Here is a 14,468-nt window from a genome sequence, read left to right on the forward strand (position 1 = left end):
CCAGGGCATTTAAACTAAACTTATTACAGAAGTTGGCAGGTGAAGCCAAAAGAAACTTGATATAGTTGTTTGCATGGGGATGTCTTTCACATCACACCTCATTTAGTTCCTGGCAAGGATTGAGCCTTTTGCATGCATTTGAGCTTTCCAGTGTCTATGGGTAAATGTAACAACACTGTCACTTCATCTTCTTACATGGAGGGAGAAGGGTTCTTTTAAATGAACAACATGGAAGGATTATGGAGCTTGAACAACAGAAAGTAAGGAATCTTACATTTCTTTTTGGAATGCAGGCTGAAGAGGAGAGGAAGCAGCAGGAACTGGCAGCCACTCAGAAAGCCCAGAAGGAAGCAGAGCTGAAGCAAGAGCTGGAGAAGCAGAAAGAAAACAAACAGGTGGAAGAGATCCTGCGCCTGGAGAAAGAGATCGAAGACTTGCAACGCATGAAGGAGCAACAAGAGCTGTCCTTGACAGAGGCTTCCTTGCAGAGGCTGCAGCAGCTCCGAGACGAGGAACTCAAACGGCTTGAGGATGAGGCATGCCGAGCAGCTCAAGAATTCCTGGAGTCTCTGAACTTTGATGAGATTGATGAATGTGTCCGAAACATCGAGAGGTCACTTTCTGTGGGCAGTGGTTATTCTGCCAAGCTCAATGAACTGACTGGGAATGCATGCAGTGAAAAGCCCAACTTTAACTTCAGCCAGCCGTACCCTGAGGAGGAGGTGGACGAGGGCTTTGAAGCTGATGATGATGCGTTTAAGGATTCACCCAATCCAAGTGAGCATGGCCATTCAGATCAGAGGACGAGTGGCATTCGAACTAGTGATGACTCTTCAGAAGAGGATCCTTATATGAATGACACAGTAGTGCCCACAAGTCCTGCTGCTAGCAACACCATGCTTATTGCTTCCGGCCACGACTCTCTCAGTCTCCACAACTCTTCGAGTGGTGAATCCACATACTGCATGCCAGAAAATGTGTCCTGCAGACCCCAAAATTCTGAGGAACTGATTTCTCCCGATGGGGACTATGATTATGATCAAGATGACTATGAAGATGGTGCCATCACTTCTGGCAGCAGCGTGACTTTTTCTAATTCTCACAGTAGCCAGTGGTCTCCTGACTACCGCTGCTCAGTGGGGACGTACAACAGTTCTGGGGCATACAGGTTCAGCTCTGAAGGAGCCCAGTCATCTGTGAGTACCTTTATTTCTTGTTACCCACTAACATTATACATTCAGAAGAAATGGTAGTTAAATTTTTCCTTGAATGGTAGATGTACCAAATCCAATAGCTGTGTCTGTTCCTATAAATATGCACATACATTATATATAGCTTGACCTTGCTTACACTGAACTTGGACATAGTTATCTACTGGCAACTAGATACCATTGGGATGGGTGTACTAGAAATCCACAGACAGATTAGATGTGTGAATTGCATTCCTAGTTAGAGGAACCTCTGGACAGGGTTATATCCTTCTATCAATTTTGATGCAGAACTTCCCATTAATTTCAATCAGGAGTTCCATACCTGGATTAGGGTACAGTCTAAGTACAGTTCTTATATGGGGAAGGTGAGTAAATTCATTATAAGAAGATTCAACTATATATACAGGATAGAATAGTATTGAATCAACTGTTTGCAAAAAGCCTTGAGAAACTAGATACACAAAACCTTTCTTTGTCAAAAGTAACTATCGTATAATAGCAAATGTTCATATTACTGAATGTGAATTCTTGGGACACTTTTTTCTCCTTTGTGGAAGGCTCTTCTTCAGGGCCGTTTCTCAAACCCACTGTAGGCTTTCAGTCCTTTTATTCTTCCAACCATAAATCTCTTGAAAGAACTTGGTTTCATCTACCAAATATACACCCAAACTATTTATGATTGGGAAAATAAAAGGACTAGAGCCTATAGTGTGTTTGAGCAACCATGAAAACATACAAATATTGACTGGCTCTGAGGGCAGAAGCAGCACTAAAATATCTTGGATTGTTATATTTCAGGCAATAAAATACAATGAGCTATTTTTACTCTTGTTTTGACCGCTGTTGCCCTAGGAATAAATTGGTATTTCTTTGGCTAATTCTGTGGGGTTTGTTTTCTCATCAGCTTATTTTTCTGAGGAAGGCTCTTCCTGCAGGGAAGAAATAAACTCTGGCACCTTTTCCCTCCCTGACATTAGGGAATTAGCTCGTGTGGTGCTATTTGGGAACTTTTCCATACCAGCTTTGCCTACGATACCTAGTGACCAATTTCCCACCTGAGAGAATGAGTGAACAATTACATGTTTCATCCTGATACATTTCAACAGTGTAGACTGAAGACTCCTTTTATCCCCCATCCCCTACATGGTTATCTGTGTATGAAACCAGATCAGGAACTTAAACTGAATGTATAAGGGCTCGGGGGGACAGGAGGGGAACTTGCCCCATACCTAAGGATACTCTGTAGATTTTGCTTTTTGAAAACCGTCTAAATTGAGTGTTACATACAGGTCTTGAGGGGTGGGAGGAGGTAGTGCACACCAGTTGCACCCTTCAAAAGGATAACTCCCTTTAACAGCTGTAAAGCTGTTATATAGGTTTGTTATATATAGATAGTAGGGCTAATTATAAACCAAGTGCACAGTGTGAGCTGCTGAGCACTCTGAGCTTCCTTTGACTTTAGTGGGAATGGTGAAAGCTCAGTTCTCCTCAGGATTAGACTGTAAGGATTAAATTCAGATGTATAAATTCATGAAGGGCCATCAGGCTCTGGGGAATATCTGAGGAGGCAGTGACTTTGCCAATGTTCCAGCCGAGGTAGGGGGCTTCCTTCTCAGATGGGATGCCAGAATGGGCCACACTGTTCAACACAGTGGGAGGCATTTCAGACATGCCTAAGTGAGTTAGTTATGCCAATAGAAGTTAAGCAACAAACTCACTTAGCTGTTTTTGAAAATCCTACCCTGTATTCCTGACTGACAGCTCCAAAATGAAATTGTCAGCCCAGGAGAAGAAGATAAATAGACTGAAAGTCTGCCCACAATGCAAACTGGGAGAAGAAAGAGCCTTGTTCCCAGCAACACTGCCTATTCTGGACGCCCTTATTTGTCCCCACAGCATCTTTCCTTCCCCACAGGAGCAATTTGGGGATTACTATCAATGAGAATAATAACTACAATGGGGAACATTATGTTCCCAGCTAGAAGAGTATGGAGATGGTAAAGATCCTCCAAGAGCTGTTTCAGAAGTGGGTAGGGTTAACTTTCCATATGTGTTTCTCTCCTCTCCCCACCCATCCCCATTATTCTGTTGTGCAATACATACCTGACCACGGAGCATGTGTTGTAGAAACGTCACAAAATGTTACGGTATCAGACTTCAAAACATCTGCTGTATAAAAATCTAAACTTTGCTTTTTCTTAAAATGTTTTTATTCTGCATTGGCCATTAGCCATTCTGCTGTAAGCTCCTTCCTATATTAGAGGCAGTTAACGTTTGTTTGACATGCTGTCCTTCTTGCCTCCTGGCTGCTCATTTCACCTTTCTTCCCTTTCTTCAACAGTTTGAAGACAGTGAAGAAGACTTTGACTCCAGGTTTGATACAGATGACGAACTTTCCTATCGGAGGGATTCGGTCTACAGTTGTGTCAGCTTGCCCTACTTCCACAGCTTTTTATACATGAAAGGTATAGAGCCGACCAGAGCTGGTTAAAGAACCAAAATGTTCAGAAATCTCTCTAGTATTTTCCTGTTTTAAGGATTATAGCTCCACTTCAGTACTGCTTGCTGTTTATGATTTCATTAAGGGGTGAGAGAATGACGTGGAGAGAGCCATTCTCAACTTAAGCTCTGACTGCAATGTCTTGTATCAGGCAGATTGCAGATAGTTCCTCTTCTGCAAAGGGACATGGACCAAGCAGCTCAACTTCATTACCTTTTATAGTCTGCATTCATTTCACGTAACATCTTCACTGACGAGTGAACAGCTGAACGTTGGATATGTCTTATAAAGTGGCTAGAAAGCCAGGTTCTACCAGAGGTAAAGGAGAGACTGTTCCTGCCCCAAAGACCTTCCAATCTAAACAGATAAATAAAAACATTCTGACATGCAGTGTACTAGGAGCCAGTGCCAGAGACCACTCTGAAGTCAACAGAAATCTTTCAGTGGGCTTAGGATCAGTAATCCAAAATAGGCTATATTACAAAGCACCACGAGAGATTTAGGAAAGAATATATTCAGGAGTTTTTTTGTTATGATTCTTAGTTTTCCCAGCAGATGAGTGGCAACGGCCTATAGGTTGTATTCTATTCTATATATGAGGTTTATCAACGTAGTGCCCTCACGTAAGAAGACATGGGAACTTACATGACCCACAAAAATTTGCTCTACCTCTCCCCTCTAACAACAATGACAATTACTCTACAAACCATGCAACACTACAGCAACTCTCCTTACTAATCACAACATAATTCCGTTCACAAATCCAATATTACAAAAATACACTCACCCCCCAAAAATAAATCCTTAAAACCAGTTAAAGTTCCAGAGGGCATATCAGACATAAATCACAACCAAATTAATGAGTAAATATCCTCCAGATACATTGCCATCCTACAGTGGACAGAGTTAAGATTGTCTGAGTTTGTGTCAGCATGATGACTGTGACTGATTCGTATAGAGATGGTGAGGTATGTGTGAAAAGGTGATGTATGCAGAATGGCTTTATGCTGTGGCCTGGCCTACCCTCAAAAGTTTTACTACTGTAACTATGTTGATTGGGGGATGGGTTTTTTGCCAATGTAGTTATATTAATAAAATCCTAGTGGGGTTTCAATTAGTTCTGGTATCACTTATTTTGCTTCCCAAACGATAATAAGCTATATCAGTATAAGCACGGTTATACAGGTATAATTGCACCCACACTATGGGAGTTATGGTGGTTTAACTGTGCTTGTATAGTTAAATCAGCAACAGTTTCCATGGTAAATTCAGTTTCCTCAGCTGTACCAGGTAGTTTTGAGTTTGGTATTATTTGCTCATAGCAACCTTAAACGTTTAGGGATGTTTTTTGTAAGTTTGAATATGTATTAAACTCTGGTGTTAGCATTGCTTTTGTTGGGATAAACTACTGGGGCCTAATTCTCATTTCCAGTAAGGCCTATTTACACCGTTCACCCACTTTAAAGCTGTTGTACATTCCCAGAACAGCGTGAGGTGGCCTTAGCGTATATGAAAATGAGGTCTTCAGTCTCATGATTCATAACAGAAAGGCAGCGATATTGTCACTTCAGTGATTGGTTAACACCTTTCCATCGTGAGTGTTGATTCAGTCTCTTGATTTAGTTATAAATAAAGGTTACTTATTTGTTAGTTTCTTCGAGATAGACCTACTCAGGGTATTAAATTTTTTAGATTGATGTTTTTTGTTATTTATTTTTAATGTAACCTTTTAAGCTAATCCTCTCTCTTTTCTGCCAGGCGGTTTAATGAACACATGGAAGCGACGCTGGTGTGTCTTGAAAGACGAGACCTTTCTGTGGTTCCGTTCCAAGCAGGAAGCACTCAAACAGGGCTGGCTGCACAAAAAGGGGGGTGGATCATCTACGCTTTCCAGAAGAAACTGGAAGAAACGCTGGTTTGTCCTCAGACAATCCAGGCTCATGTACTTTGAAAATGACAGTGAAGAAAAGCTGAAGGGCACCATTCAAATCCGAACAGCTAGGTAGGTTTACATGTGCATTTTGGTTGGACATAGCTTTACATAAACACCTGTCAGGGCTCAACCCTGAAAGGTGCTGAGTGCCCTCAACTCCCATGCATTCGTACATGTGTTTATGTGTGTGTGAGAAAAGAACTAAGCACTGTCCTAACTTGACTCCAATTTAAGTCAACTGAGGTCTTAATGTAATCAGACCAATGTTGAGCACATTTGAAAATCCCAGCCCTACTTATTCAGTAGTCATTCAGGACAGTTGGAGAAATGATGTCAAGCCTTCAGCCACAGGGAGACCTGGAATGAAGAAGGTGAAAGAAGTACTGTCTAGCCTTTAGTCTTAGTAATTTTTAATCTACTGTGAGTCACACAGTCAGATATCTTCTCAGGGAGACCTGTAACCACAATTACATTTTCCTTTACCTTTAATATAAATGCACTGATTTACTGGCCAAACCAGTTTTCTAAAAGTGTATGGCGGTTAAAAGAGGGCTTTATAATGGAAGCTGGTTACAACCTTAACTGTGGAGAGGCTACCATCTCTCCGTACTATACCAGATTCTTATAATTAATCAAAGTGCTTTCAGTCACTAGAAAGTACATTTTCACAGCCTTTAATTGTGCAACCTGCATTGACTTCAATTATAATCAAGTCACTAGAACTCCCACATAGCACTTTAATAATGTAGGAGTGGGAGTATATACTGTTATCAGGTACAGATAGTTCCATGTGTGTCGCAATTCCAAGCCTCTGCAGGCATGTTTGAAAAAAAGATTTTCTATGTGAAAATGTCTTTACTTTCTCTTCTAAAATTTCAGTACATCTTAGGTTTGAGGGTAGGGGGGTTCCTAAGTGGGTATTAAGATGAAAGACTGATAGTGCTGTGTAGTCTCAGTTCTGTGTGGCAATGTGTGGAATTTGCCCCACATGGCTTTGCTAATGTATGTTAGGATTAGTTACAATACCTTGTTCCTGTTCTCTGTCTACCTTGAGCAGAGCCTATCATTTGTATTCTATTACTACTAACTTATTTTTAACCTAAATCAAAGCTCCATCAAGTTTTCTTTGCGGATGTGACTGCTCTCTCAGTCTACTCTCCGGGCTTGATCCAGTGCCTACTGAAGTGAATGGGATTCCCATTGACTTCTGTGGGCTTTGGATCAGGCCCTTTGAGCATGTACAGATCTGTCACAATAGTAGTAATGGGCAGCTACTGACATAGTAAATCCATGAATATAGATCCTGGATTCTTATAACTAGCCTTCTGTTACTCTTGAATTCGATATTCACGTCTACCATATTGGTTATGGTTAAGGCTCTGTGTTTGTCACAGAGGTCTTTCTGTGACCCTTGTGACTTCTGCAGTGGCTGGTGCACCTGGCCCGGAGGCCACCTGAGCAGCTCGGGCAGCCCCCAGACCAGGCTGGGGCAGTCTCAGACCCCCCTGCCCACCAGCAGCAAGAGTTTGGGTGTGGGGACCTCAGAGCCAGGGGTTGGGGTGCGGGGCAGTGCTTACCTGGGGGTGAGGAGTTCCTGGAAGGGTGACAAGAACTCCCCTCCCTCAGGTCCTAGCTCCATGTACTGTCTCCGCCCACAGGCACCGCCCCCGCAGCTCCCATTGGCTATGGTTCCCAGCCATTGGGAGCTGCAGAACGGGGGTTTGGGGTGGAGCGGAGGCAGCACATGGAGCTAGGAGCTGGGGTTGCCATGTCCCAGGAGCCAGGTAGGGAGTCTTCCCCTACCCCTTTCCCCCCATGACACCTAAGCACCTCAAAAGGGTTGGTCTTCAGAGGATGGGTGCTCAGCACTTCCTGGAAACCAGGGCCCTTTAATGTGTCTTAAACTGGGCACCCAAAAACTGACAGACAAAATGCCATTACGTTTGAAAATCTTGGCCTGCATTTCTGGCATCTTCAACAACCCCTTGAATATTTTAAGGAGTCAGGGTAAGATCTTATGTTTCCTTTCCTCAACACTGGTTATTTGTTCAGAGATGGGTCTCTTCCTCCTCATTAGTAAGGTTTTTCTTTGTTGTTGTAAGTATTTATTTTTTAAATGACAAGTGGGGAAAAAAGGCCACTTTAAAAAGTGAAGCTTCACAGTGCTTTGAACATGGGTAACTTGGACAGTGGCTACGATGGCCATGACAAATTTTGTTTTGGTGAATTGATAATGTTTAAGTAACAGGAGTCTGCATTACACATCTTAAGTGAATCAGGGTAAAACAAGTAAATATTATTCTGAAATATTAGCATGTCTAAGCTGCTCACTAGAAGGGCATTGTCACTGTGCATGGGGTATCTTTCTAGCGTTAATTCTGGCATTTGCATCCATTTCAGAGAGATTGTTGATAATACCGGTAAAGAAAATGGGATTGATATAGTAATGGCCGACAGGACCTACCACTTGATTGCTGACTCTCCTGAGGATGCTAGGTAAGAGAATCATTAAGCTTTTCATCTCCATATCATTCTAACTCTTGCAAACAGCAGCAGTGTATTGACAGTCTTTTACATGCAATCTCTGAAGGTATTGGCCAGCAGTATTAAACACACTGCATTTAATCCCCTTTGAAAGATCTTGTGAGGCATTTGGAGATTGCAGCCACCAGAGGCTGCCAATGGCAGCGTGTTACAGAAAAGAGCCATATCAGCAGTGCTGCGATAACCAGGATTCGGCCATGTGTCGCTTCCCAGCCTGCTCCCTGTGACAACCTTTAATGTGCTCTTGCCTGTACAGGGTGATTTCCTTTGGCCACTTCTCTCACTGCTTTTTGTGCTTTTCAGGCCCTTCTTTACCTGCTTAAAAAACTGATGCAATCCGTATGATCCAATATAGGCTGTCTGAAATAAAGCCCTGGTCTGGCAGGCTCCTACACTGTTCTCTTTGCAGGATTAGAGCTTAAAATCTTCTCGTATGTGAGATTTCACATGGTCACTGTAATTCAGAGGAGTGCACTCACATTCACAAACGAGAAGACTGGTATTTAGAGCAAAGCATGTGATCTCCATCTGCTCAGCTGTTAAAGGTCTTAGAATCTGATACGGATCCTTGGCAGCAGGAAAGAAAAATTTTCTAACCATAGTCTCATGGGCTAGGAGCAAGCTAAAGCTGCTAGATCTATTACATTCCAAATCCAAAAATCTGAATTTAAAAAACTACCTGCAATGGCTGAGTGACAATATCCTACTTGCCTATCACATCATTTACAAAACCACAAGCATTCAAATGTAAGAAAATAAATAAAGTTATTTTTAAATTTTACACTGCCCGCTGAGCTGGACTCCTAGGACGAGAAGTGAGGATATGTGGGTATTTTTACTCAGTGGCCTCATCTAAGTTACTTAGTGCTAGATCAATAAGGGACTTAGATACTAATTCCAATATTTAGACTCCACTGAGATCCTGATAACCCCACTCACCTGCCACCTAACCATGTAGACGCCTAAGTCTGAATCAGTAAAGTTCCCTAGGTGCCTAAGTTTCTACCAGGAGACATGCAATACACCTAAGTTCTGATCCCACTGAGCTGTGCAGCATCCTAGCTCATGCCTAAGCCAGGCCTAGTGGGATTCACAAGCTAGGCATTTCCCTGCCTATCTTGCGTGTGGGGTGACCACACCCCACACGACTGGGCCTCACATAAAAGACAGCTGGGAGTGACCAGCTTGGGAATTTTTCAGATGGGGTGTGTGTGTCCATCGCAGAATGCTTAATAGCCCAGTGGTTAGGTCTCCCACACTCCACATAACTGTCTTCAGATCCCCAGTCTGCCTGAGTTGGAGCAGGGACTTGCGCGTGGATAGCTGGTGGTGTGGCTCCTTCAATCTCTCCTGTTGAAGCTGTTCCACTTTGTATAAATAATTGTTCACTGGACCAGAGAGAGACAGACTCTATAGCCTACTGGTCAGGGCACTCCCCTGTGTACGGAAGACCCAAAGTCAAGTACCTGCTTTTTATCAGGCAGAGCAAGGATTTGAAATCAGATGTCCCACCTCCCAGTGAATACCCTAACCACTAGGCTATGTAAGTGAAGGAGGGGCGCTCTCGTTCATGAGCACGTGAGAAGGCTGACCTGGCTTAGCCATCTAACTCCAGAAGTGGGTTCAGGGCTGTGAATCCTAAGTAGAGATAGATGTCTCCCTCCAACCCGGAGCTTGATGTCTAACTATGTTTGAGGGGCAGGTCTTAGGTCCCCAGACCCCATCCTTGGCACTTCCTAGTGGCTACCTTAGGCAGCTCCCCACTCAGCATGCTGGCTTCTGTGGATCTTATTCTTAGCTGCCTTTCTCTCCCCTGGCAATGTATAGGGAGCCTGGGCACCTAACTCATGGCTGAAGGTTCCATTAGGCAGCAGGGCATCTAAAAGTCAGGTGTTTCAACATGAGCCTAAGTCCCCTTTGTGGATTTAACCCTTAACATTTCTATTACTCTTTTTTCTCATTTGTAAAATGGGAATAATGCTTCCCTCCATCACAGGGGTATTGAATATAGATTAATTAAAGTTAGTAAAGGGCCTTGACATCTTCTGATTGCAGTTCTTCTTGTTCATACTTTAAAGGGCTACTTTTCATAGGCTATAACAGCACAGTTAATTCAGTGATCTCTTTTGAAATTAAAATGAGCTGCTAAATCTTCCTTAAAATTATAATCTGAATCCATTTGTAAACTTTCCATTATTAACTTGAGAGATTTGTCATAAGATACAGTAACATATTTATGACCATGAGCAGGCTGGGAAGCGACACATGGCCGAATCCTGGTTACCACATATGGCTCTTTTCTGTACCATGCTGCCATTGGCAGCCTCTGGTGGCGGCAATCTCCAACTGCCTCACTAGTATAAAGATCCAGTTAGCTACTTTTGTCTGTTTGAACTACTCTACTCTCTGGCAAACTGCTCTATTGAGGAGCCAACAGGAAATTACCAGAGTTTAAGGGCTTTCATGTTCTCAGTCACATATCTCTACTTTTTTCCAAAACATAAGAGGAGACGGTGACTTTAGTTTCAGTGTTCATTTAGTATACACACCACACACATTCAGGTTAATTTACCTGCTGGCGTTTTCCCTGTTTCTGTTTCCACAGTACACAATTGTTCTAAAATACCTTGGTTCCAGTGGAGATGTGTAAAGATTTTCAGAGGTGCTGAAGTCAAGGGAGCTCTGAATGTTCAGCACTGCTGAAAAGCAGGTCCAAAACAGATTTAGAAGAATCTGTTTGCTAGTTCTGATTACATTGAATGAAATGGTCTGAGGTCTGTGTTGTTCCCTATGCAGGTTAATCTCACACATGGGATGGAAATGCCACAAATTTTGTACTTATTGTTTTCTTTGCATTGTTCTTGTGTGGGGCGAAGGGACACATGCGTGCAAACAAACAGTTTGGGGGTTAGCAGAAGAAACCTGCTGATCCTCTGAGACCCAATCATTAACTTGGGAACTGCAGAGCCGAGTGCCATCTTCCTTTCACCCAGATGCAGGGTTTTCATTCACTTTTAACTACGTAATTTTAAAAAAATATTTTAGGAAAATATGTACACTACTTGTACTTGAAGTTAAACTTTGATCACTTTTTTAAAAAATACTACTACATGCCCACGCTAGCTGTTGTATAATAAAAGGTTTGTAGGTGGCTTATACTATGAGGTCTGGCTTCTTTGATATGATTTAATTAATACACTGGATTTTAAGTAAAATACCTGTGGGTCAGAATCTGGAAAGGAAAGGAAAGGAAAGATGAATCTGTGGGAATACTTTGGGTTTAGGATCCTTTAAGAGTTGAACCTATCCCTCCCTCCCTCTTCAGAGAGGCCCTTCTCACGTTAATACTCCCTCCAGCAAGGGAGGGCTGGAGGTGATGCTCTCTGGAATCTGTGCCATTCTGAGCATTGACGGGGGAGCTTTTTGAGAGCTACTAAACACTGGGTTAGAACTGGGCCAGGCGTCCATAATGAAACCATTTTGCCTGCTTTCAGATTTTGTCACAAACCTAAGTTTCAGGCCAAGTTCAGGAAAAGGCTTGTGCAGCTTTTGATGAACGTGAGTTTTGAGTAAACCTGGGCTAATTTATGACCATGAGTGGAAACCATGTGAGACATTTCCTAGGTTTGAATGGTTTCACCTGAAACTTGGCTGCTCTTCTTCAAGAATTGCCCCTGCCAATCTCCGTTGCTAGGGCACCTGCACCCTCAGGATGCAGGTACAGAGCCAGCTGGAAAACAGTGTCCAATGTGGATCCAGATTTTTCATCCAGAGGTACAAAAAGGACCATAACCCTATTCTCAGCTTCTTTCCTACTGCCATGGGCTCTGGATCAGAACCAGCACTCTCGTTCACTTCCCATTTCCTAGATACTGAAGTGTTTATAGCTGCTACTAATTAAAATGTTACCTTTGTGGAAGGAGTTAGGCAGGCTACTAAACCCTTGGCTGTTGTGATACTGTTTTAACAACTTAGTCTGTCTCAAACTGTTACCAGGAGTCCAGTTTCCAGGTTTATGGGTGTGGAAACCTGGCATTTCCTAAACACCACAGTTTTCAATTACGTATGTGTAGGCAGAGGATCCATGAATGTAGGCAATTGTTTCAGAGAGGCCTCTAAACTTAAATCCACAGTTTTGCATAGAAAATGCTCATGTATATACAACTTCTGCACTTGAAAAACTGCAGTTGCAAAAAGTGTGAAGATGCAGTTTTAGAGGCTGGGATGAGGCCCTTTGAAACTTGGCCCTAGGGTAAGTATCTTTAGAATGGCAAGTTAATATCTCAAAGAATGACGTTCAGGAAACCTGCATAACTGGCCAAGTTCGGTGCTCATATTTCAGTGGGATTGCACAAGGTAATCGGGTTCTAACTCTACAGGGACCAGAAGTAGATGAAATATATCCCAAAGGCAGACCACATGGCTGAAGTTTAGCCCTCCTGTAATTGCTACTCAGGATTACAGTTGGAATAGCAACTCCTGCTCCACCACCTGCCAGCTATTTCAGGATACCTGACCACTGGGTTGGAATAAATTGACACTGGCCCATCTTCAGGGCTTCCTTCCAAAGCAGCCTAGCGCAGATTTTTGCCTTGCTCCTGACTACAGACAAAAGGAATGTGTGGGGAGTTCTTTTTGTCCTCCCCCTTCCCTTGCCACATGCACAGTGGACTTAAATACGAGATTATATAAACACTCACTTTTTCAGGTTTATAGTAATAAGAAATGTCCAATCACAACATTATTACATCAGGATTTAGGGAACCATCTGAGGTGTGAACATCCAATGTTTTAAAACAAACAAAAAAAATGTGCAGATTACTAATGTATCTATTCCAGCTGAACTGTTTGCTATATGTTTGGGTACATCCAGGTCGTAGAAGGGCTTCAGTGGGATTACAGTCAGTTCTTTAGAGATACTCTTTGTTAACACAAGGTATTTATCTTCAAATGGAATGGTGCAAAGGGGGTTGGTATTGGACATCTAGGAAAAATACTCTGGGGTGGAGGGGGTATTCAAGGATATTCTGGTTATTTCTTCTGGGATTCTGTCATTATTTGAACTGACTGCATAGAGGCTTGCTGGGTTTTTTTGAATGCTGAGAACAGAGATCCTTTCTGAGGCAGTTCAGGAAACCTGTAGAACCTGTTGCTTTGCTCCAGGCCACAAATGTGATAAAAAGGTTTTTTGGGTGTGAGCCTTTTGTCATGCTGGTGTTTGCCTTTCTCTCTTGCAGCCAGTGGTTCAGTGTGCTGAGTCAGGTCAATGCTTCCACAGAACAGGAGATCCAGGAGATGCATGATGAGCAGGCAAACCCACAGAATGCTGTGGTGAGTCAAAATTTAAAGACAGATTAAGCAGCATATATTTTTAGAAAATAAAGTGCCTGATTGTGACAGGGGCTGACTACCTCTCACAATCAGGCACAAATTTCCTTGTGTATGTTACCAACATATTTGTGGTAGTGGCTAGAGGGTCCCATTGTGCTAGTCACTTTGCACTCACACATAATGAGAAGATGGATCCTGCCCCAGGGAGTTAAAGCCAATATCTAGAGGTTAACATTTCTTTTATTATTCTAAATTTCCTTTTTACTATTTATAGTCTCTTGATTTTATTTTATTTTATTTTATTTTTGCATTTCACTGTCCTTGAGCAAAGAAAATTATTAGTTGGTTTCACTTTTTTTCTAGTCAGTTTCCCGATCAAATCTTCATGCTCCAAAACAGTAGGGCAGTACTTGGGGTTAAAGTACTGGAAAGGCATACTTGTTTGATTAAATTAAAAAATACAACTATTCGTTAATTTAAAAAAATATGGGAACATTTCCATTGGTTATTTTTACAGAACATATATCTGGGGGGCAGATATAACTCATTCAGTTTAGATAGTGCTAACAAGGAAACAAAGGAAATTAAAAATCTAGATTTCTGTTTGATGTTGGCTTCCCAAAGTTCTATACTGTGTGGTGGTAAGTTCTTGAGGGTATTGTAAATTAGGTCAAAATTGCAACTGAGTTGCAAAACTCAGAAAAATAGAAGTTGTTTTTGAACTTGCTTTGCAGTGAATGTAATTAAAGCTGATCTGTTATTAGATCTGTTTATCTGAAACCCTTTTTCCCTTTCCCCTAAATTTTAATGGTTAGAAGAAACTGGCACCTAGATCTATATAGTTTTGCATAACCAAAGAATGCAAAGTAATTCCCAGTTTTGCTTATACCTAGAAGTAATAGATTTAATAATATATTCTAGTGATATTAAAATGTCTTTTTTGGTTGGG

The 14,468-nt window shown here is 42.1% G+C and overlaps 1 protein-coding gene across 1 annotated transcript in view; it reads left to right on the forward strand.

Annotated features, from left to right (window-relative positions):
- The window catches only part of MYO10 (myosin X), a 231,681-nt gene that overhangs the window by 194,317 nt on the left and 22,896 nt on the right, over positions 1 to 14,468 (forward strand). The window contains exons 26-30 of the mRNA XM_077808706.1: positions 294 to 1,196; positions 3,553 to 3,676; positions 5,470 to 5,713; positions 8,045 to 8,140; positions 13,426 to 13,519. Coding sequence (XP_077664832.1) covers positions 294 to 1,196; positions 3,553 to 3,676; positions 5,470 to 5,713; positions 8,045 to 8,140; positions 13,426 to 13,519 — 1,461 coding nt within the window. The remainder of the gene's footprint in view (positions 1 to 293; positions 1,197 to 3,552; positions 3,677 to 5,469; positions 5,714 to 8,044; positions 8,141 to 13,425; positions 13,520 to 14,468) is intronic.

The sequence above is a fragment of the Eretmochelys imbricata genome, chromosome 2 (genome assembly GCF_965152235.1).
Source record: "Eretmochelys imbricata isolate rEreImb1 chromosome 2, rEreImb1.hap1, whole genome shotgun sequence".
Lineage (NCBI taxonomy): Eukaryota > Metazoa > Chordata > Testudines > Cheloniidae > Eretmochelys > Eretmochelys imbricata.